The sequence below is a fragment of the Bombus fervidus genome, chromosome 5 (assembly GCF_041682495.2).
Source record: "Bombus fervidus isolate BK054 chromosome 5, iyBomFerv1, whole genome shotgun sequence".
In the NCBI taxonomy this organism is placed as follows: Eukaryota; Metazoa; Arthropoda; class Insecta; order Hymenoptera; family Apidae; genus Bombus; species Bombus fervidus.
In genome coordinates, this window is record NC_091521.1 from 12,580,849 (window position 1) to 12,606,822 (window position 25,974).

General features: G+C 33.8%; 1 protein-coding gene across 45 annotated transcripts in view; it reads right to left on the reverse strand.

The window, feature by feature from the left end:
- Para (sodium voltage-gated channel paralytic) overlaps positions 1-25,974 on the reverse strand; it is a 69,550-nt gene that overhangs the window by 37,958 nt on the left and 5,618 nt on the right. For 27 of the 45 annotated variants that reach the window (XM_072003311.1, XM_072003321.1, XM_072003319.1 and 24 more), the window contains exons 2-8: positions 20,448-20,525; positions 18,699-19,269; positions 14,155-14,332; positions 10,027-10,059; positions 2,927-3,082; positions 1,952-2,157; positions 45-173 (exon numbers count right to left, since the gene is read on the reverse strand). In XM_072003311.1, coding sequence (XP_071859412.1) covers positions 45-173; positions 1,952-2,157; positions 2,927-3,082; positions 10,027-10,059; positions 14,155-14,301 — 671 coding nt within the window. In that variant the 5' untranslated portion in view covers positions 14,302-14,332; positions 18,699-19,269; positions 20,448-20,525. The remainder of the gene's footprint in view (positions 1-44; positions 174-1,951; positions 2,158-2,926; positions 3,083-10,026; positions 10,060-14,154; positions 14,333-18,698; positions 19,270-20,447; positions 20,526-25,974) is intronic. The other 18 variants (XM_072003338.1, XM_072003339.1, XM_072003335.1 and 15 more) reach the window with 1 other exon arrangement.

Sequence of the window (25,974 nt, forward strand, 5' to 3'; positions counted from 1 at the left end):
TTTTTTTTTTTTTTTAGTTAAAAAATAAGTTTTTAACTACTCACGCTAAAGCTATAACTACGAAGTCGAGCCAATTCCATGCATCTCTAAGATAGGTAAAAGGCTGCAGAATGAAACCCCTCGCCATCACCTTAACGGCGGACTCAAATGTGTAGATGCCCGTAAATATCACTCTGAAAACAACAAACACACCACTCAGCTTTTAAATGCGATTTCCTTTTTCTTTGGCGCGCGCGCCCACACACACACGAGTCTTTGCTAAACTAAGCGATAGCATCCGATCGCTATCTATCGGCGTCTAATCGATTACAGATCGCCGTAGACAAGTCAGCTATCGTCGAGCAGGACCCGAGCGAACAATTTCTTTCTTCGATTCAACGAACGAAACGTTCACACAAAGCAGATGTTTCGTTCGATACGGTGTCTCTATTTCTTCTATTTCCTCCTTCTACTTTATTCTTTTTCTTTTGTACTTAGATCGCGGATATTTATACAAATTTATAGTTTCGCGAACGAAAATTAAACAGAGATTTATTTTTATTTTTCTGTTAATCATAAAAGAATTTCATTACAGAGTCACATTTTTCTTAAAAAAAAGTACGCGTTTCTGTTAAGAAGATACGATGTACTAACATTTGTGGACAATTTTATAGAAAATATGTTAATTAATAATTGCACAAACATCCGCAGTCGAATTGCATCGTAGTTTTATTGCTCGCACAGGTCGCGCTCGTTTCTAAGCTACTTCTAGAGAGACTAGAACAAAACTTACCAACGGTTATACATATTTATCACAGTGTCTACTCATATATTTAGAGCTATAACACGTAGAACATTGCTTGAAATATCTAGATAGACTTTGAGCAACGTGTACTCGCCGTAAGCTTTCGATGACTCGCAGTTAAAATCTGAGTAAACGAATATCTCATTTATCGAGTCAAAAAAAAGAGAAAGAAAAGAAGAAAAAATTTTAGGAACAAAGAATTGTACGAGATTTAAATCGACTCATCTCCGGCTTAGGCTCGTAAGCACGCTAAGCTACTTTGATTCACAATCACTGCAGAGCAAGCGTAAATATATAATTGTCTGACAAAGTTAACAAAAATGTAAGTAAAAAATTGATTCTATTTTCCGACACTTCCGTCATTTAATCACTTTACACGAGTTTTATCTCGAAGATAATTGTGAAATTATTTAAACAGTTTTAGTGTTTAAAGATTTGAAGTTACAATAAAATTGTTAAAATAAAATACAGAACTCCTGTTCCTACAACTTTTACTGATTCGCTTCCATCCATTCAAGAATCATACAAAATCGAAGGACTTGGAATATTCAAATCAGCGCATGAATGTCGATCTTCTTTAATAAATAACATAACTTCAAGATGCAATACTCCGAAATAGTAGAGCTCAGTGACCGGTCAGTTAATCGGTAGTTAACAAAAGGAATTTCAATTTCCACAAAGAGATCAGTTTTCAATTCTCGCTACTAGAAAAAGGTACATATTAATCACCACGAATAAGCAACTTTTAATCTTGAAAGATTACAAAGAAAAATGTTAAACTTCCGATTCTTGAAGCTTGCCAGGTAAAGTTTGAAACTTTCAACTTCTGAAACATACGATAAAGTTTCGAAACTGACAGCCTTTTAAGTTTGTAAAGAGAAAACTGAAAACCTTAGATTCCTTAAATTCGTAAAGAAAAATATAAAACGCTCGATTTATGAAATTTACATAGAAAAATTTGAAACTTTCAAAGTCGAATACGATAAACAATAATTTTTGTCGCTCGCAAAGAGAGGACGAAGTACACAAAGACCGATACTCGTGCACATGTTGCAACCGTTACACGCGTAAAATAAAAGACAAAAGAGGAGAACGTAGACAAAATGTAAATTATGTTCTCGCCGTTGTTTCACTAGATCGAGGGCGAGAAGAACGAACGATACTCACTCCGTAGACTCGATGGTGGGCGTAGTGGGCATGATCATGAGTATGCAGTTAACCAATATTGTAGTGATAATGAAGAGGGAGAACAGTGGGTGAACCAATATGTAAATGGCCACACGTCGTATTGGGTTGAACGGGTCGAGGATCCACATCGCATCTGTCGCTGAGAACCTGAATATGTCCTTTCCCTTGCTGATGACGACGAAGGTCTGGTCGGAAAGATAACAAAACAAAGGATATTACAATAGGAAAATAGCAAAAATAATAGACCCATTAGAGATCGTTACACGGTACATACAACGATAAAAATTGTTTTCATTAGGCTACGAGAAGAGTTGCTGTTTTTAATTAAAATCTCTTATCTAGCGTTGTTTCTCATTTTTAAAATGCGTTGAAATATTTGAGATTCTTCGCGTTGTCTTTCAAGCAGAGTTACATCGTACAGATTATTGCGAAATAACGAATAAATATTCTAAATTGAACGAAGAAGGATAAAAGTAGCAGGAAGAACTTTCTTTCTTGTATCTTGATAAAATTCGAATTTTTCAAACGAGATATTAAAACCTCTGTTGAACAATTACATTGTAATTCGCGTTTAATAGGTAGCAATTAATATGACATTCTTTAGCGAGTTATACAAGATTACGATTTAATCGCGAGTGATCATATGATAGATATTTTAAATAACACATTAAATCGCAAAATAGATCCTTGATTTTATGAAAAATTTCCTTCGTCAAATACAAATTTCTTCCTGTTCTAAATATGATTTTAACAAACAATATTCCTTATAAGGAACATTCAATTTTAATATTAAAGAAGAAACACGTAATTATTACAAAACGATCCAGGACGTTCTTACAAGATAACTAAAACCCTCCAAGCAATACATAGAAGATAATATCCGATAAGAACATCTCTCGTTCGTAAAATTGATACGATCCTATCTTTTCCGGTTTCGTAATAAAATATCGATACCCTTTGGTTATGATAGAAGCTATCGATATCCTCGAGAGGTGTGGAGGCCAACTCGGGTGGAAATTCGTTGTGCAGTCGGACCGGAATCGGTGCTCCTTGCTCGAGCATCTGATCCGGCTGAGGACCCTCGTCCTCGTCCTCGTCGTCATACCGAACCTGCGAACGAAACACATCTAAACACCACTGTCTCTCTCATATGACTCGTTTTGCTTGTCGTCTTGCATCGAATCATCATTGCCATAATCTTTTCTTTCGTATAGACGTGCTAGAAATTATATACAAATAAAAGAAAATAAATAATTACACCCCCGCTACGTATTATTATTTGCACGAGGATATAGATTTATATCGAAAAAAAAAGAGAAAAAAATGATATTAACGAGATATCATCGAGGGTGATTAATGAAATAAATATTTCCAAGATATACATATATATAGAGAGAGTTTAACTGTACGAAATGTACAACTTGATATAGTGTTTATGTATATTTATGCAAAGATTAGAAACAGAGAATTGTATTGTGATTATTTATTTATCTATTGGAAATATTCATTTTGTATATATACTTGTCCGCTATGTGTGCACCGGTGTTATTCATAACCCGCTTCTAGATCAGCTCTACGCGTTCCTAATCGTTCCACGGCTTATTATGCATCGCAAAAGAACGTCCCGAGCTTCGTTTGGCAGGCGTTTCTGGATCAAAGTTACCGCCATTTCTTAGATGCTGATCCGAGGATGAAACCAACTCCGTAAAATCCGTCGCATGTTGCACCTTTCATTACCGCATTGATTATTGGCAGAGGCAATTTTTAATACGTTCGAGTATTAGAATAGAACAATGTGTTCAATACGAATCAGAAAATGTCTTTACATAGAAATGAAATAATTAGAATGTAGCTGTGATTTTATAATCGTGATAATACAATTTAGGAGAATTAAGTTAAGAATTCAAAACTATTACGATTACTTAATTTCTGTCCTAATCGTTGTTTTAATTGTTTAATATAAATCTCTATGCCGTACAGATAAGATACGAACGTTTTACGAAACAAAATAATTCATAAAATATAGAACATAAATTAGCCAGTTAATAAACTAAATAAAATCTTAATCGGAAGGAGATAATTTTGATTAAAAATTCCAATTTGTTCGATATAGTTGACATTATCCGTCGTTAACTCGAAGCATCAAACGCTTTATATCCAGTATCATCGGTCTCCAACGTATTAAATATTCTCTGCGATATTAATTAAATAATCGTCACGTACTTCTCGAAGTTCGATAATGTTACTCGAACGTACACGTACCAATTTCCGGCTGAAATTTTAAACAACCACCGCGCAGCTTACCAAGTTTGCTCTATGATACTCCAAGTTATACAAAAAATATCCCTTTCAATTTAAAATATTAAATAATTATCAGGAAGTATGTAGCAGGTTTCATTATGGTACACGTTCGAAAGTATAAAATATTCATGGTACTCGCCACGAATATTACGGAGATGGTTTTCGTTTTTGCACGTACTACGTGTATTTTACCGATAGTGCGACGCTGCCCCACATTTCTCCCCCCTCTTCTTCTCCTTTCTTTCTTTTTTTTTTCTCTCTCCTACTTTGGAAGCATCGGGAACATCTATTCCGCGTCTAGTCTGAAAAGCAGCTATGGCAACTACTCGTATAGAAGGCGGCTATATGTACATGTTATATACATATACGTGTGTACAGTACGAAATTGGTGCTAAAAGCGGGTCGTGAACATACGAACCTGAGTAAGGTCCACGTGATCTGCTCGTTTCCGCTCTCTCTCCGCGAATTTTCTGCCGAGCGATTATTAGAAATTCGAAGTATGCCCACCTGCCTTTAACGTTGGTTCTTTTCTTTTCTCGTTTCATTAACACTAGAACCCCGGGAATTTTATAGATACTCGTTGAACGCCACTTTGATCGTGTACGATTTTCTTCGTTTTATACTTCTTCCTTTCTTTCTTTTTTTTTTTCTTTTTTTCTTTTAACATTACTAAATACTTCTTAATTACTCTATGGAAGTATTATCAATCGTGTTAATAACATACATGGACAGAACGAAATAAAATGAAGATTTTAAGAGAACATGAACATTCTCTTCGATTTATCTTCTACCATACTTCGTAGACATTTAAATTCATGTACGATCAATTTTTGATTCCTTAAAAAAAAGTACAGACATACAGCTGGGTAACTTTGTCTGTAGAGTATTTAAAATTTTATATATTTAAAAATATATAAAAAATCATCAGAGGGTTCTATGAATAAGGATACTAAAATAACGAAGAAGAAGACATCAAAATGACAGCGTTTAGGGTTTTAGTGTTAACTACCAGCGCGTGAAACCTTCGGCTGACGATGATAATTAGCACCACGAAGAAACAAATGTGAAAAATGTATATTCACCACCAGTGTAATCCTTTTCTACGTATCGACGTTTTGATACTGTACGGTGTTCCGCGAAGACATTTTAATCTTTAAACGTATCGATCAAACGAAACATTTTTACAAAGCCAAAGAATAAAAATTCTTTCGATGTCAGCGGTCTGCTGAAAATTTTGTGCCACGGCTTTTGTAAAAATCGATTGAAAATTAATTAGATCGTGACCTAATCTAGCTGGATTATCTGGAAAGCATTTTATAAAAATTCCAATAGATAATAGTATCCTCTGAAACTATTATAGATGCACATACACGAACCTACTACTAATAACGAACTATATACTAAGGTCGTTAAATATATATGTATAAAGATCTACCTAAATCTAATTTACACAAGCGAGAAGTGTCTGTTGATGAATATTCAAGCTGAACTTCACGGCCAGAGCAGAACACACGGTGCAGCAAAACACGTTCCTCATTGATCTTCTTTTCTTTTTTCTTTTCTTTTTTCTTTCTCCTGTTTTCTTTCCTCTTGCTTTGTTGTTCGAGAAGTTGAATGGAAACATGGCGAGTTACTTTGAGAATACCCATTAAGGACCACGTGATAAAATAACGCGTACAAGTAATTTACACATTGTTTTATCAAGATATTAGAGATTCTTTAGAGAAACATATATTGGACAAATTAGATACACAACGGAAATGTTCATTATTTAAAGAAACGATAATTTATTATAACGTAGTAAGTTAAAATTTCCATGATTTAGCGAAATACTGATTTATCGTGACACTATAAATTGAAGTAGTTCTATAAAGATTCGTTAAACTTCAAGAAATTGTATAATCTACGTAAATATAAGTAGGTATAGAATAACGAACGATATCCTTGGAATTCCTTTTCATAACCACAATGTTAAAGAACAGGAATTAATAATGTAAATTTACCGAAAAAAAATCCCAAAGGAAGCGTTTCGTCGACGTTGGTTCTTAATAGATTAAAAATCGATCTTTCACGACCTCTGAAACCTGCACATACTGAAAACAATACGACGCTACCTTCTATGAAAACGTTTCTAAAATCTCAATCGTACTCGCTTACTTCGATTTCAATTCTATTGTTATCTTCTGTTTTTCGTATCAATTCTAACCGCGACAATTAATCAACTTCTCGAACCACTCGAACGAATACTCATCTTTGTACCAAAGAACAAAAACGAGGATAGAGAAAAGAAAAATCGGGAGAAAGAATTTCGTTCAATGAGCGATCACGAGATTTATCTTTCGAAGGTATCCGCCAAAAGTTTCAATCATTTCGAAAATCAAACATATCGGAGACACGATATTTTTACTTTCTCTGTATGGAGGAATCGGAAAAATTCCGCGGATGAAAATCGATGTTCTTCCATAGGAGTCATCGTCTCGCCTGATGACTGTATTGCGACTGTACCAACGATAAATCAATACGATTCCAGGAGAATGACCACGCCACTGCGATCATCTGCGAATTCGTTTGCACACGCTTATGCTGCTACTATCGAAGCGCGCAATTTAATTAATAAAAAAAAAAAAAAAAAGGATTATGTACAAAGAATGTCAGCTCCAAGCATTGCGGATATACGGCATACGATCTATAGAAGCGTTTCCAGGCGACTGCGAGCTCTAAATCAGACGTACAGCACTTGACGAGCAAAACAAGTCGGACTCTGCGAGCTTCTCGCGTTCGCGTTCTTCGTTCTTCGAATGTCGTGTCCGCGACGGATTTTTCTGAATATATTCGTCTTTAATGATGTATCGTGCTTGCTTCATTACTGAAAATACACGTTATAACTGGAGCTACAGTGAAGTTTTTTTACTTCGTTTATCTTTTCCATTTAGATGTAGAATAGAATTGAAATTTATTTTTTATCTGGTGTTATTGAATTTTGGCGAAGTTCGTTTTTAATTGTACATCGGACTACTTTATCGTTAAACGTAGATTTTTACACGAAGAAGCGAAATTTCGAATTTGATGTTGTTTTTCTATTTAAATTGTTTAGCGAGATGTAACTTTCAATTATCGAATTTTTATGAGTTTTGCTTGTTTTTGATAATGTAGGAGATTGTCCTATTATATCTAAAATATTATATTAGTACAAAAGATATTATAGTATAAAAGATGTTATTATACAGAATTTAATAGTATCTTTTAATTAATCTTTGTCCCAATATCGACCCCTTTTCATTTCTTTCAACTTTTCATTCCGCAAATAGTTCCCTACGAGCGCTTAATAACCGCGACTCGTCCAACTTGTCACGTCAAGTACCGTGTATAATTATGCGTAGTTCTTAGCAAAAAGCCCGTTCGAAATGCGTGTGTACAGAATCGTGCCACCAAACGAACGCGAACAACTCGTTATGATCACGTTCGACCGGTGTATTCGCTGAAATATCATGGAAATCTCCATATTTACCTGACCCAGTGAACGAAACTTTTATTCTCGACGTTCTCTTTCTATTAAAAACACGTAACGAACGTTCTTAAACTCAAATATCGTCGATATCAAAGATCGAGCAATTTCTGAGCAGACTGTGACAGAATCGAAGCACAGGCAGGGCTCGTTTCGTTTTTATTGCAAGACGTTGCGAGCGCAACTCGCGAAATAGCGTGTGTCATAGCAATACACAAGAAGCGCGTTGTTTCTTTGACAAATGCTGTGTCCAGCGTGATACAACTTATGTATGATACATGTATATATACATATGAGTGTGATACGTGTTCCTCTGTGACCACGATGTAGCCTCGACAGAGATCTTTCTCGATTAATTGATAAATGGTATTTGTCTAGCAACAACGATCTTTAATTGCATAACAACGCAACAAGCGATCATAGGTTTACAAATCGATACGATTTGACAAGAAAAAGCCGTGTACGTGTGAGGACGTTGCGGTGAAAGTGATTTTTTGAGTGATTTTTGGAAATTACTAGGTATATTGATAAGCGAACAAGAATTTTCAAATTATACGAATGATAAATTTTTTAAGTAAAGTTTTTCTGCGTGTAAATGAGAAGGATTATATCTTATAAAGACGTAGGAGGATTGATATGTACTATTTAAAACTTACTATAGAAACTATTTAATTATTTAATATTAAGAAATACACGGTGGAACAATACGTAACATTATTAGATGATAAATTCATACAGAATATGAATTTATATAAACATTTATATAATCCGCAATCTAATCATTAGACTGTGGATTTTTAAACACACAAACATAGAAATGGGATCTAAGCCGAGATTTGCTTTACCCGCTAAATATGCATTCTATATTTTCGTATATTATATACATTGTTATTGTACAATGTTATTGTATTCCCTACGAATGCATAAACTCATGAAAATCACTTTCATCGCAACACAAATTACTACGTACCAGTACGAAAGACCAAACAAATGAACTCGACGATACTTCCAAAAAAAGCTGACGCTTCTCAAACATGAGATTAAATCGATACAAGTGTCGATACGAAATAAACGAGAACTGTAGTCTAAATGAGACACAAATGGTAAACTATCCCGTGTTATTAATTAGAAAACTCCAGTCAATGACTTGTCAGGAATAATCTGGTGAATATATCGACACGTGGCAACGAAACAAACGCAAGGGAATCGATGTACACCGTGGCACTGGTGAAAATTAGGTGTCTCGGTGGGTGGACGTTGCGCACCATCGGGCAAGTGAGTGACAGAAGTGTGTGTGGCCAATCGAATGGTCGTTTCGACCAATGCAAAGTAGAAATTGTGTAATGTCACGGTGTATTGTTCGTTGGCGTATAAATAGGATGCGTTTTGTGGGCCACGTGTGTATATAGGGTGAGGTCAAAGCTATGTACAAACTGACAGCAGATGATTCTACGTGCAATAACAGATTCAAAATGTAGAACATTTTTTTGGCAGAAGTTTAGTTTTTTTTTAGGAAATTCATATTGGAAACTCGTTGTTACGTGTTCGTAGATACATACGTTCATAGTATAGTGGTAACGTATGGTTTTACATGACTTTTACGTGTTATTAGATGCAGAAGAGTGCAAAGGAAAATTTCATCAGCGATACATTATTTCGTCGATTGAGTGTTCTATGAATAAGTTTCGATATAACATTTAAACAAATGGGCCTCATTTAATTTGTTTACGTGTTCCAATTCAACCTCTAAAAATGTTAAACTCGTCCATTTATTGTCGTGATTTACCATAGTTGCCGAGCTATTTACACAAATACGTTATCTACATATTAAAGATCAGAGCAATTTTCGCTTCTTCAGTGTGGAAAATCTCCAATAAAAAGAAACACGTGTGAAATATTTTTCAAAAAACTATCCTATTCCAAATTCCCATTAAAATAACGATAATTGTTAACTGTATAAATGCATGAATTTTCAAAATTGCTTCCCTCTAAATCTAAATATGCAAAAAAAATGTTGGTCCCCATTTTTGATTTAATTTTGTACAAAGAATCATCTTTTGCACAATATTTCCAACTTCACCTTATATACAATATATGTGTGTATATACACTAATCGTAGCCATGATCATGAGGTGTATAGAAAGTTGAAACAAAAAGAGAATACTTGTATAGGTGTGTACGTGCATGTGTTTGTTGGTGTGTGGTGTATGTGTGTGTAGTTATTACTTAGCGTGACGTAACGTCTTACTTCTTTTTTCTTTTTCTTCCGTCCAAAACCTCCCTGAAATTGGAGAAACGGAGAAACAGTCGTTACACACAGAGAAAAAACACAGAATACGGAGGTAGAGAGTTACAGTGACGGGGAACTAGGGTTGGGATAAGAAAGAAGATACAAAAATACTATAAAAAAAAATACTAAATCTCGCTAATATACGATTATCGGAAGGAATAATAGTTAACTATACAGTTAATATATATTATACGTAAATGTAGAGGACTGGGATTGAATCATAAAGCTGGGATTGATTGAGAAATATAATAGAAAGTGAGAATACGAAACAGAAATTACACTACCGTTCATAAGCATCTGGACAATTTAGCGCACTCCTTATACTAATACGAAATCTGATTGAATTTTATCAAATTTAATCTAAATTAATTAGAAATTTCTTAACGATTAAAAGCAGTATTTGTTAATCTTTTAATGGAATTGGCAGACTATAGATTCAAACCGTCCATAAAATAATTTAGCAATAGTATAATTGTTTTCTAACAAGATACGTAATTAATTAATGTGTTTGTCAATTTTAAATATCGCTGCCTGAAGTAATTCCAGTACTTTCTATTTATATATATTTCTAAAAAATCTTTATATAATTCATAATTAGAGAATTAAATAATTTGACTATAAGCAGTTTCTCAATTTTGTTACTGCAAATTAGCTTTCAAAAATCTATATTATACTGTTGGATAGTAATTGTAATTTTTCTCTTCCTTAATTAAATAATCGACCGGCGTTCTATTATCATAAATAAATATCCAATACTTACAAACAGTAGTGTGCATACATATTAATATAAAGACAGATATATGTATATAAACTTCATATGCGGAGTTATATTCGTTGAAATCTATACATATATATATATATATCTTATCATACATATATATACGATACGAAGGATATTCAAGCGAGAGGATCGCGGGATCAGGCAAGCTAGGTGAGAAAGGAGGATATAGAGATCGAAGCGTACCAATTGATACCATCTCGCTTCTCTCTTTCCCTCTCTAGTCTTACTCTACGGGGTTATATAAAAGAGATAGTGAAAAGAAGTTCTGTTAATTAATCGGGAAGATCGAATTTCACACTCTTAACTATGTAGGTCTCAAATCGAGATATACGATCTATATTTTATTTGAAATATGAAGAATATATAAGAATATTTTCTAGTTAATTATAAACGAACACATCCGTGTAAATTATTGTAATTAGAGCATTGGTAAGCGTGTGTGAATATTTTTAAGGTCTTTCCGATCGTATAACAGACTCTAAATACGTTTTAAGAAACTTTTTCTAGCAAAACATTTTCTACGAAAATTCTTCAAAACACCTAATTACCCTTTTTTTGTTTCACGTAGTGGCAATAAAGTTATTATAATACTACGAGAAATTGGATTAACATCGAGGATGTTTCACTAATCTTGTTACGGAATTTTTTCCTCTAATGTATTCATAATATCAGTGTTTACCTTTCTTTTCTCTTTTTTGTTTTTAATTGAAGAAAAATAAACAAGATTTTCGGTAATAGAATAAAGGATAAAGAACGTAAGGATACTCAGTAAAATTTCTTGCAAAAATATTAACGATAATGCACGTATACGAAGCTAGGCAAGATACAGATAGATATTATTGACCCACACTACTAGAATGTAGCGGAGAGAGCGTGGAACAATACAAGGGGAAGCAGACCGTCTATAGTCAGACGCGCTTATAAGAACGTCATGACTAGAAATACATTTTCCTGTAATTTTCTATACGTGCGATATTTTAAGATTTTTTTCTAATAAAAGTAATTACGATATTAACATAATCTTTAAACGTTATAAAAGCAAATGAAGAAAAAAATCAATAATAAACATAAAATGCCTGAGTGTCTGATTAACAATATAAGGAGATGAATAAAAGTTCTCAGTTCATTACTGTTCCACGCAATAAATGTTTAAAACTAAATTAAAACGCATTTAGAATTATGTATAAATGAGTATCTTTTTTCGAAATAAATAACGTTCAAACCAGATTGAACGAAGAAGCAAGTTTAACTAATATTTCTAGTTAATTGTAGTACCTCTAATTGACGAATCATTAAATCGAAAAGTAATTTAACTAACATTTCCTATACGTGTAAAACTGGTAAAAGGATTAAAGTGTCTTTAATTTGGAAAATACATTTAACTGATACATTCGTTAAACAAGTGAATTTCTGGATCGAGAAGAAATTTGAATAAAACTCGGCAAACAAATAAAATCTCTTGAAAAGGGAAGAGAATTAACACCGATACGATAAGTACATTGATGAAAAGATCGTTCCATAATGAACTTACCAGTGAAAGACCCAGCACAATTAATATTATCTATATACGGTGGCTACGTAAGTATACGGTTAAGGGGCGGGAAATACTACAATACAGCGAAGAACATAGAGGGAGAGAGAGAACTACGACACAGCGATATTTATATGTATATGTACGTATAGAAACAGGCACAGATAAGTGACACTGCAGACATCGAGCTCGTACGCGAACATATCTTTGGTAACACAGAGAACAATACATTAGTTGACGACAGTCGTGTTTAATATATATATATATTATATATATATATATAGATTATATATTACATACATATATATTATATATATAGACGTATATAAACAGATACAGACAAAAGTCGTCGATAGGATAGGCATGTATTTTCACTACGTTCAGCAGTAAATCAAGCAAACAATCAACGCGACGGGTAGCGACAATCGGTTGTTCACAAGAGGATTAGGTAGAAACACCGCAGCTTGACGTATAATTATATATGTATATATATAATATAGGTAGATAGAGATATGGTTTTGTGAACATGAAGAAACAGATCTCACAAAATACGGCACTGCAGCTACGCAAAATAAAGGTACGTCCAAAAAAAAAAAGAAAAAAAGTACAGAAAAAGACGAACAATAATTGTAAACGTCCATCGAGCCTCACGGACAACACCGTGATTAATTAACATATTTAAGATCGATTAATATTTCATCATTGAAAAATCGTTGACCAGCCCGTGAGTATAAAATTTGTTACGCGAGTGAAGTTATTAAAAACGTTACCATCTGATTACTTTTCATTTTTATAACATTCTTTGTTACTATCGACGCTCGTTCTGATGATCGTTTTGAATTTAATTTCTTTTTCTATGAAGAGATATCAATCGGTTCTTAAGTAAACAAACGTGATTACTGGTGAAGAAAATCATTAGTAACGCACTTAACAGCGATGCTTGTACGTTCGAGGTCTCGCTATAGAGATCTGTAAAGTAGAACAACCTGTGTATCGATGTTAATAAGCACGTTACGTAGAACGGTCGTATGTGTCTTCTTGGAACTCGTCTAACTGGAAACGCGAATCACCGAACATAACGCGGTCGTTCTTTTTCTTTCAATCGGATTTTCATCATCCTACGCTATATCCAGAGATTTATCGTTCACGTTACAGTGTCAATGGTCACATATTTTTGGCCATGTACGTGGATAGCACGTAAAAGGGACATGTGGTTTTATGGGAGATTGAGTTGGATGCTAAGAACGATTGCTCGAATAATCGACGAAAATGATTCACGTACATTAAAATAACAGTCGAAGAATTCTCGTTAAATTGTATGAATCATACAAACTCCTCCAGTTCTATGTAAATCAGACGAACTGTTGCAACACGAAATTTCTGCGAACTATTAACCATTAAATTTCTCTGAAATTTCTGCTTCTATCAAAGAATACAGATCCATTAATGAATCATACTATCTCATATTCAACTGTAGGAGTCAATAAATCATTCGAACTTTTCAATAGAAAAAAAGAAGATGAATAAAGAAGTATCATGAATAAGAAACGCTCGTGAAAATTGTTCGTCGATTAAATCGTCAAAAATAGAAATAGAACTGAAACTTAAGAATAGTATAGATTGTTACGTAATTTAAAATGTAAAATATATTGAAAAAGAAGACAAAAAAGAAATAAAAGAATCCTAGTTTCCAGCCAGCAACGGTCCTTTCGAATCGATGCTCGCGACTCTACATGTATAAAGTAGGCTGAAGGAAACACGGCCGCGTTCTTACCTCGCCTTCCGCTCTCTTCTTCTCGAGCTCCTTCTGCTTGGCATGTTCCTCGGCGATGCGAGCCTCGATCGCTGCCAGGGACTCCCGCGTGAACGGACGGAACAAACTTCTTTCTTCCTCTGATACAGAGTCAGAATCTTCGGACATTGTCTAAGCTGCACACAGCTGAGCCACCTTCCTGGACACGACAATTGTTGCTTTTTAATTATGTAACTGTCAATTATCGTCCTTTAACATTAATAATTCTGACATTAAATAATTTCACATTGAAGATATTGCTGTTTTGATATTAATTATTACGGTATATCAAATAATGTTCCGAATTTATTATTAAAAATACTGTTCATCTATATTGAGAATATTTATTTCTAAAGTTAGACAATGTTTTTAACTTGATATTAGAGATATTTGTTTTTTAATATTAATCATTCTAGGTGTGTAAGATAATGTTCTTCATTTTGGCGTATTAAGTAATTTTCTTAATTTGATCATTAAGGATATTATTCTTCGATGTTAATCATCCTAACGCATTAAATAACATCCTTAATTTGATACTAAGAGTATTGCACGTTTTTTGATACTAATAACATTAGTGTTAGATAATATCGTTTTTAATTTTTAGGTTTTAATATTCGTGTTTTCGTTCATTGTGCTTTGATATTCAGTTTCTATCAGATGTTTCAGGGATGCGAAAAGAAATATAATTAATATAATTATCATTAAATCAGGATTCAAATTATCCCCGTGTTTCCAACGGTAATTAGCCCAAAACTTATCTTCTGCGTAATTATTTTCATCTAGAAAAATGCATAAATCGGTATATTTTCTTGCGAAAAGAATTGCATTTTAGTAACCAATATTTCACCTATTACAACGAGAAAAGAGTTCTCAAAGTTTTAAAATATCTATAATTGACCTTAAATTTAGTTATCGAAGAGATGTCGATAAATTTTTTTCTCTCCCTTTGAGTTCTATTATGGCCGACGCTAATAGTTCAACCAATCTAATAATTCTATTTTTATTCACTTCTATTGACCACAATTGACCATAGATTGTACCGCTGTAATTATAAATTGATAATAACAAATTACTAAGTAAGTGGAAAAACCAATAATGGAAAGTGTTTGTAGGCATTCCTTTAAAGTGGATGGATATTCGCGAAGCCAGGGTTATACACGACTCTAAAGAAATTGTAGGCTGAACTTATTTCTATAATGGGATGGCACACTTCGAGACCCTCTTACCCAGGTCTATGTCTCAGACCACTTAGTAATAAACTTCACGATGCTACGATATCGTAGAATTTCGTGTTAAATTGTCTCAAATGCGAGGAATTGAGAGTATATGTAAGTATGCTCTTTTATAACTTAAAACGCTTCAAACTTTAGATTTATATTCAATCCTTGCTCTCTTTTACGGAAATTATCCATAATTATCCATGAAACTGGAATTATCCGCTCTTATACTTCTAAGAAATCTTTATTAACCATGAAACTACTAACTATATATGTTATCTACAATATTATTTATTATATATTATATATCGTTGATATATTATTAATATTAATTAATATATTATCTATAATATCCAAAAGTCTTCTTTCTTTATTTTAAAATTCGTATAAAATTAGAGTCTAATATGGAATCAGAATTTTTTACATTTTCTAATTAATTAACTATTTAAATATATGAAAAAATATTATTTATCAACGCTAGATTATTGTGTAATTTCCAACAAATTTTCCTTCCGTATAATTTTCTTTCTCCCATTCAAAATTCCTGTGAAATTGAAACTTAATGTAGTATCAAAATTTGTTACAATTTCTCGAATCAGTCAACTGTACGGAAAGCTGTTATTTATCAATAGTAGGCATCGGTGTACGACGAAGTAGTCCAACTTTTTTCGATCTGAGGATCTGTCGCGACATTCTGATTTGTCTGGTGCACTTAAAAATTGGAGCACCGCCAACACGAGTTTTATCGCATTGAAACGAAAAGCCTCGTCGTAGAATCAGCCCCAACTGAATTATTAAACATTGTATTATTGAAAAGCCATGAACAATGTAAGACCGAGTTTAAGTCACAAGAATGAAGCACGAAAACACTAGTTGAATCTGATGAATGCTTTTGTGAATAAGGAATTAGATCGGAAATATAAGGTTGTAAATCCGTATTCAACAAAAGAATGCTTCGTTTCAGTGATACAACAAGAATTTATAATGCTTTATACGTTATATTTGAGGTTTTTTGATATTATTTAAAAAATGTATTTTAATTAGACTAATTTATAAATGTAAAAATTATTAAGAGAATTAAATAAATTTTAATAAATTTCTGTGATTCGATGTAAAGTTTCATCAATTCACGTGACATCTCAGATTCGCTTTAAATGGACAATTCCGTAAATAGACATACTAATATCTAGTTCCTGAGGACGCCTGTAAACGGAAATAGAAAGCTCATTAAGTATGCATGAGATTTATCGAACAGTCAACTTTCAAGCTCATTCCGTGTCTTCAAAATCGTGTTGGAACGATCAGATCATAGGAGATAACAAGATGAAGGCAATTTGTTATTCTGCTTTTCAACTATGATTGTTTGTTTGTTATAATAATTAACTCATTTCACTCAGAGGGATATATACACGTTTAAAATATTTTAAAACAAAGACGAGAAACATTAATATCATAAGAAAATTTACTTCTTGAACTTCTTGCTCCACATTACGATCTTCGTAGTTCTTAAATTATGATTTGACGAAACCAAATGTATCTATATTTCTTTTTCAATCCTATATAATCATGTACTATAGTATTATATACCATTAACGCGTAATTACTCTTGGCTGCTATCACGTTGTCCCATTTCCATTTCTCTCTTATGTTATAACGCTCCACATTTGTATAGTCAGGGCCAAAGATTTCGGTAACTCAAGGACATTAATCCAGTTTCTCCACCATCCTTTCAATTTTGGAGACACTAAACTACAGTTCTAAATACAGTTATCTACGATTTTAAATAATACGCTAACAAAAGGTGGCAGATAAATACTCTAAGATATACACAGCAGAATCTCAAAAACGTGAGTAGAAAATCGCCTCTAGCACGTGATGGGGATGGCAACCTTGAGATTCTGAAATATCTCTCATCCTAGCTGTACCATACCTCAATATTCAACCTAGTTTGAACCAACTACCAACTACCATCGATTTCTCCTCTTAATATGTTCCTTACCAGTTTTCAAAATCTTTAGAAATTTTTTACTACTATTTTACACTATCACAAATTTTTTATCCTGTTTTGACTATTTTTCTGGCGTTTTGTATTTTTTTCTTTTTTTAATTCGAATATGTTACGTGATTAGAAAATCTTTTATAATCATTAAAAAAAGAAATAGTAAAACAATTCATTTTATAATAATCCACAGTCTGAACAAAAATTTGTTTATACATAGTTATTTAATATATATCTATCAGGACTTTTTCCTCTGTTTGAAGAGTACTAACTACCTTTCAAATTCGGAGCCCTTCTTTCTAGTAGTCTGTATACGAGTATTTATTTATTGTAATTATCATCCGATCAAAGGAATTCCTACCGATTGAATCTGATTATGTGAACGTTAACTACTGTTATATCAGTAGAAAAAATAAATAAACTTATACGAATTCCAGCCATATAAACCATGTCCCCCAAATACAACAAACGAATGAAGTTCGACTTATAAGATGAAGGAAAGATAAGGATTGTGAATTGTAAAGGAAAATAGTACATATCAATCAAATAGAAGAGGAAATTCTTAATAAATATGTACCGGAAAATTGATGTCTTCAAACTTATACATACAAACTATCGCTTTTTCTGGTGAAAAGATTTAGAAGATTACTGGAAGATTTCCAAACAGTATAACATAGACTAATGGCAAAAAAAAACAGTATATTAACAACCTAAAGAACGATTAAACAGTCAATATCATTGTCAATATTTAAGGTTCTCAACAAGGCGTATCGACGACATACGACATTGATCGTCGAGGGTACCGATAATGTTAAGAACCGTAAATATTGACAATAATACCGATTCTCTGAACGCTCCTTGAAACATTACGAACGAGACAATCTCTCAAACGGCGCACCAATTCCACTTCATACACTGACGAGACTGTGACGAGCTTCTTAATAGCCTATCGTTTATTTTACAAATATTGTTCGGGTTTCTGAACAAAGAGCAACGTACCACTAAAACTACGACCGGTCGAAACACGAAAACAGTGAATACTCTGTAAAAAGTGAGTATACACCTTGAAGTTGCCAAATTTATTCAAAAACTCTTACACGTACTCTGCATAAATTGAAACTCGATGAAAACACGTACACTCTATGTATTAATACAAACGAATAGTACAAGAACGTATAACAGTACAAAATAGGTCTATCGTATACAGGTAAGTTAATATTGTACTCATTTTAGTATGGTATATACTCGCTTTTAGCTCTGATTGTATATCATTTCCAATCTAACGTGCTTCAATTCCAGAAGATACTCACTTTTGATCGGTGCTAACAGTTCCTGAAGTGTAATGTGCGCGTGTCCCACGATGCGGGGGGGTAATAGAGTGGCTGCTGTGGTGGCTGCGGCTGTGGCTGACGAGGACGAGACCGATGCTGGGAACCGCGCGACTTGCCGGCTAGAGGCCGGTACGTGGGCGTCGATTCGGAATGCGTCGTGCCGTCGAACCGATTTGACGACGCCGTTACGTACGATCGGACGGATAAATGCGACTCGTGCAGCACGTCGACTGCCGATCTACCGATGCTTTTCGTTTCCCTCTTATTCTTCTCGATCGCCGTGACGCCTCTGATAATATTTTCCTTACTGCGCACACTACCGCTACTTCTAACGATGCTTCTTCTGACTTTAACGCTAATACTGCTGCTGCTGCTGCTGCTGCTGCTGTTGCTGCTGCTGCTGCTGCTCCTATCGTTGATGATGATGCTGCTGCTGCTGCTACCTGAATCTCGTTCCGACGAAATGGCGACGAGAAATGACGAACGCGCTGCGGCAGTGCGTGCTATGTCGGGGACCGTCCAACGCGAACCAAGATTTTTCATGTCCGACCTGCGATTCGAATACACCACTGTATTTTTCAGTTACTTCTAAAATGATTTGGTCTTTTATTGTTTCTTGCTTCGGGGTAGATGGGACGCTCTCTTGACGTTTCAATTTTTTAGAATCTTATAAGGAATTCTTGTATTTTTACAATTAATATGTATGAATATATGATAAGAAATCTTTCAGTAGCTACGAAAGGTATTTACATACTATTGTATTTAGTGTAGCAATATAATAATCAACGAAGTCCAAGTATATTAAATTTCGTACCATTTAGCAGTACTCTCTTATGATTACATATTATGAAAATATGTAATAATAGAATTAATTAATTAATAAGAACATATGCAAATACTTTTTGTAGTCATTGTATATGTTTTTAGGTTTATAGAACGTACAATGTTTATTGTTAAAAGGAGTATTGTAATATAAGGTTCTTGGTTTTTAATTTTCTCATGTAGTAAAAGTCTACACAATTTTACGGTATTATATTTGTAGAAGTGTGAGATTATGCAGTGTATAATGTTATGACCGTGTTATACCTACAGTTTTTTGGGATTTTATGAGGAGATCTTGAATTTTCATGAAATTTTATGGTACGTGTTTGTAAAAATATACGTAGAAAGTAATATATTTAATGTATTCTAATGTAGTCTTAGGAATTTTAAAATTTTCTGAAGAAATTTATAATTCTCCTAGCATTGCTACATATGATATATGTATATATAAATATTGTACTGAATAATATAGTGAAACAGTTGTATTAATATTGTACCGATAGATTTTGAAATTCTCTAGGAATTTTGTGATACACATTTGTTTAAATCTAAGTTTATATAGCGAATAATACCCTAAAAAAAGCTATTTTAATATTATATCTAAAATTTCGCGTTGTCTGATGAGGAGAGTAAACTACTGTGGACTGTTGTTCACTGTTGAGTGCAAGTAGATTCGTACCATCAGTGAACAGGAACAATACTTCGTTCAAAAGAATCGACCCATATATCGTTCAAATAGTCGCACAAGAATTATTTCTTAGAATTATTGATAAGAAAGATTATATTTTTATCTTCAAGTATGTACCTCCAAATTACTTATCAAATATTTTCTTAAAAAGTGCACATAGAAAACATATAAGAAGACCACATCCACATTCTTCATATACCCATTCGTATCATACTCACGTGTGAATGAAGCGACGGGTGTGATCAATCCGTTATTCGAAATAACATAGTCTGATCTTCGAGTCGATCGATACTTATCTACAACAGAAGCAAAAATCTGCGTCAGAAACCAAAATCCAATGCACTTCTTTAATAACCACCCATAATACACCCATAGAAATTCGCAAATAATATTCAGCATACCCAAACTGTTACGATACATGATAAAAATTGTTATACATTTTTACAATGAATGAAAAACTTGAAAAGTGATATATTTCCCAAAAAGAAGTAATAATATACGGATACAAAGAACTGTAATATCCATATTTATCTAGAGAATTTAATTATGAATTTTCAAATCTTTATAATTACATATAGAATGGTATTTTAATATTTCCAAGCATACAGCTTTCTCACAGACAAGGTATAGCTGTTTTAACATTGGAAACAAAATTTTAATCATAGTATCGGAATTTTGTAATACATACTTTGGATGGTATACGCAATCTTATAATACTTTTAGTTACATAAGGTATGTAATATTGATTTTTAGAGAAGATATTATAATATACCAAATCCCGGGTTCTTAGTTCTCTAACGTGGCAAAATTCTACATACCAAAGGTGTATGTACCGAAAGTATAATTTTATACATATATCGTAAAACATTAGGAAGAAAGATATTTTACCATTAAACCGAAACATTTGCCACAGACTTAAACAAATTAACATAAACCACGGTTTCCTCGAATCGAAAATTTCATCACTCGTATCACTTTTCCTCCGAACCCCTCGAAATAACGACAACCCCGTAAAAAGTACTTCCCATGTCTAACATCCCATCAATCTATAATTCAACAAACAAAAAGCTCATAAAAAATGAAGGTAGAAATAATAATAAAACAAAAAGGAGAAAACATAAGAAACGAAAAACTTAAATCAGCCTCGAGGATCGTATACATATACGCGACGCTTTCGGGCGGAATATCTTTTGGCAGCGAGCGGCCACTCGAGAGTTTTGTCGTTCGTGAAAGAGTGCGGCGTGTTCACGCATATTCACGACAACAAAAATTTACACGGAGCATGCGATATAGAGGCGGCTCGAGGAAGGGTGTCGGTGGTCTTTGACCGAGTTTCGTGCGGTCGATCATATTCCGCCGGAACTCGGTCACGCGCTTATGCATCGGTGTCGTCGTCGCGGCGCCAACGGGCGAACCCGCGCGCGCCCATACGCAAACCAGGAAAAGTAAGAGTGAACGGTTGATTGCCAGTGGAACGGGTATACGCAGGATCGGATAGCGCCGAGTAGCCGCCCGAGGAAGGACGAAGATGCCCGAGGCAATTTAAGGACGGCCACCAACTAACGATACGTACCACACAGGAGAATTGCAAACTTAATTCGATTACGCTAATTGCACCAGCGTGCAATTTTATTCGTTTTAATTCCGGACTGCTAAATCTGACGATTGCGAAGTTCTGAGGGAGTGACGCGAGATTTTCTAGCGGGCATTTTTGGTTTGTAATTATAAAAAATGTTAATTAATTCTCTGCAAGCAAACGAAATGTTACGTTTGAATCCCTTTGAGTTTGAGTTTCTCTCTTTCCAGTAGAAATTATTTTTATACAAGATTGTAATATTAACTATCCGTAGGCAAGAGGAATTTTATCCTTCTTTGTGAAATGAAATCTTTTAAATACTGTAAAAAAAAAGTTTTGTTTTTTTTTTTTTTTTTTTTTTTTTTTGAAAAATATATTAAATATATATGATTTAAGAAAGAAATAATAGAGTAGCAACGTTGGTAGGTATGGCGGAATTTCTCTCAGATTTTCTTGAAGATTGCTATAGTAAAAGTATCGCAAGTAAAAGAGTCGAAACTTCATGGTTACTTTAATACGATTGTATTAAGATATTTTACTAGCGATCGTAGTCGATAGTATATAAACTTATTAAAAATGTTCTTTTTATGCAAATGTAAGGAATTGCAGGTTATTTGGTTATTATAAAAGGGTGTCGCGCGTTTCGAAGAAGGTTAGCAACATCGATCTATAGAAAAGCTCGACTAGTTATCACATATATAACGTTCAATATCATGCAAATGTTTAATCCGGATGATGGATAGTTTAATCCTCATTCGTCCCTTGTTTCAATTTGACACGTTGTAATATATCTATGTATATATCTATGTAAAAGGGCAGTAGGTATAACCTCAACACAACCTGAGTATTTGTTGCAAAAAATTTTATATATAAATTACGTACAGAAATTTTTAAATCTTACAATACTTTTAATAAAATTATTTATAGAAGCTATTTAGCCTTCCGTTGTTTCATTAATTTTTTTATCATCATCTCAGTTTGATACTAAAGAATTAAATTCAGTTGAAAAAATGAAAGACAGATAATAATTAATTTTTTAATGTCAGCACAGAAACTTCAAAAAACCATGAAATATCTATTATATTTGTTTGTAAATTAAAAAATTATTGAAGGATACGAAAACATGTATGGAAATATAAAGGAATATCATTCGCCTTTACACTTTATGTGAGAAAGGAAATACAAACTACTAATTTATTAAAAATTTTAATGAAAAATACACGCAATCCAAATTCCCAATTTTTGTCAAATTTTTACCATAAACGGAAATCACTCTAAGACTTCTGAATGGAAACACTTATATATCTAGATTTTCTTTTATTCAAGAGATAGAATGGATCTCATCATTAATAAATATTCCCAAGCATACGAAATTTCTTAACATCGAATGCTCACATACGTATTCATTATTTTTTTCAGACAGATACTCAATAATTATCTTTCTTGGCCTGAATAAATTTTGAAGTAAATGACTTGTATGTAAAGAAATTGAGATACCTACATACTACGATACTAGACGTATCATGAAAAGTGCAATAAACATTATGGAAAAGAAGATACATAATCCGGCGACATGGAATGCGATGAAGCTCAATTTAATTGCTTATTGCAGCTTTTATCCTGCGGATATATGACTACAATAAAAACGGCACTCTGCCAACACGCAGGCTAGAGAGAAACGGGGTCAGGTATGTCTACGGTAAATCAGCCTTCATCGAGAAATCAACAAAAGCATTCGACGTTACAAGAGCTCCCCGTTAAAGAGTCTAAACACTCAGTTTTTTTGTGTGAGTCTGTGTATGTGTACGGAGTATGAAATTGCAAGGACGCTTCAGAAATGACAATTTATAAGAATTGCCACATTAGAATTATTTATAGAGTAGATCGAAACGCTATAGGATGAAGCAAAAGTCCCCATACATAAGAAAATGTTACAAATTTTCGCCGAAAATTATAGATATTCGAAAAATCATTATCCTATGCATGTGGAAACTTTAACGCCATCGTGTATATTCATCAAGGAATAAATATTTAAAATTAAACAAAAATTCTATCGATATACCATAATATAATACGATAATTAATATCTAAAATTGAGTATCTTAGTGGATTTTTAAAATAAAATATCCGAAATATTTAAATATTCTAGTCTCGAATTCTATTCTTTATAAAATGAATACCATCCAGGTTACTTTCTATATAAAACCATTGTATGAACAATCGAATGTAACAGAAACGTCGTCGGGAGAAACTGTTCCAAACGGTCTTTTGGAAAGCTCGAATCGCGGATCAATAAGCGGGTCCCGATGCATATAGTGGTCCGAAACGAATGCATGATCTACTTCGAATGCTGGCATGAATCGAGCCAAACCTCGGCCGTGTAAATCCCTAACCCGTGGTTTAAAAAGTCGATCGCCTGAAACTCCTTCCACATACCCCTCTTTCTTAAACCGCCATAGGCGAAACAAACTCTTGTCGTGGTTGGAAGTCGAACAGAGAAAGATAATCTCTCTGTGGAACTTGTTCCATCGCACGTGAAACGATAGGTATCGTGCAATTGGTGGCGACCACTGCATTCCCTGTAATTGCACGGCTGCCATCTTGATGGAGCACCAGAGAGCACAGTGGCGCCATCGAAGAGGAACGGCGACGGGAAACCGTTTTCTCCACGTTGTGATGTGGCACAGCAGCGACCCGACGCCGACACCGATACCGACGTTGCGTGACGTCACGAACCAGGCCGGGTACGTTGCGGAAAAACGTTGTCATGACAACGAGCGCTGACGCTACCGTCGCCGCACCGTCGTTACCACCACCATCCTTGGGGGCTATTCCTCGAACCCACATCCACCAATGCCAAGGATTGAAAATGGCAAAAACACAGTCTGAAGGCTGAATAAGAATGATCTGATCTGTTCTTCTATATATGTATTTATTACATGTGATTTTTAGGAGTTTTCTCCAACACCTAATTTCATCCTCCTATCCGTGGCGGAAACTCCGGCTACCGGACGCTCGGATGAGTCGGAAGTGGACGATGTATGTAGGTCGTTTGGCATGAACTGAAAACGATACTGGGAAGAATTGAAAGAAATTGGAAGAAATAATACGTTGTAACTATAAGAGGATTGGAGAGCTTATACGTGATTGTAATCTAGGAAATGAGAATAATCATATTGTGATATCTTGAAATTGCGAAAAGACTGTACATTTTAAACGTGTTTAATTGTAAATTTGTAGTAATTAAGAAATGGTATATAGCTTAGAGCAGAAGAAGGTGATGCTTGGAATATGGGTATGTTTCGGATACAGTTAGAAACGCATAGTACAGTGTGGGAACGATATATGGGAAACTTAAAAACTGTTCTTTTCTCTGTAATAGATTTAAATAAATATGTAGCACATAAGTTGGAAGATTCTAGATTCTAGATTCTGGATTCAAAATTTTAGATTTCTAGATTTCTAGATTTTAGATTCTATAAATATATAATTTGCTCATACATTGTACATGAGTTATACAGAAATTTGAAATGTCAATTCACAATTTTGAATTTATCAATTGATATAATCACCTGATATTTTTATACTTCTCATCATAAAAATTTCACCAATTCTACATAATTATTAAGTTCTGAAAAGTTGAAATTACGATACTGTAATTTTTGGACCTACGAAAACAAAAGATTGTGATTCCTAAATTTACAATGCAAAAGGTTGAAGAACTCGTATCGTAAAATTTTGAATGAAATTTCGATAGAATAGAAAATTGAAATCGTAAAATTTAAAACGTAATGTTTGAAGTAAAATTAGCATTAGAGATCATATTGCCGATAAGAGAAACATTCGTAATAGTTAATCATATGATTTTGATATGAATCGTATGATTTTAATCTGGCTTATAATTTTAAAATATAGTAAACAGTGTTAAGAAATTACTTAAGCTTTCTGCTATAGCTAAAGTACTATATTATAGTATAATAGAGTCACATAAGCGTTTTTGTTTCACAAGCTGCGAAGAACAAGTTGCAAGTAGAAGATGATAAAAGTTCGCGTGGCAGTAGTACAAAGTTACTTTGCGCCGCCAATGGTGGACGACATAATAGCGATAACTATTGGGTGCGCCTACTGTTTTAGCGTGACATCCAAAAGATTATTATCGCTAGAATAGT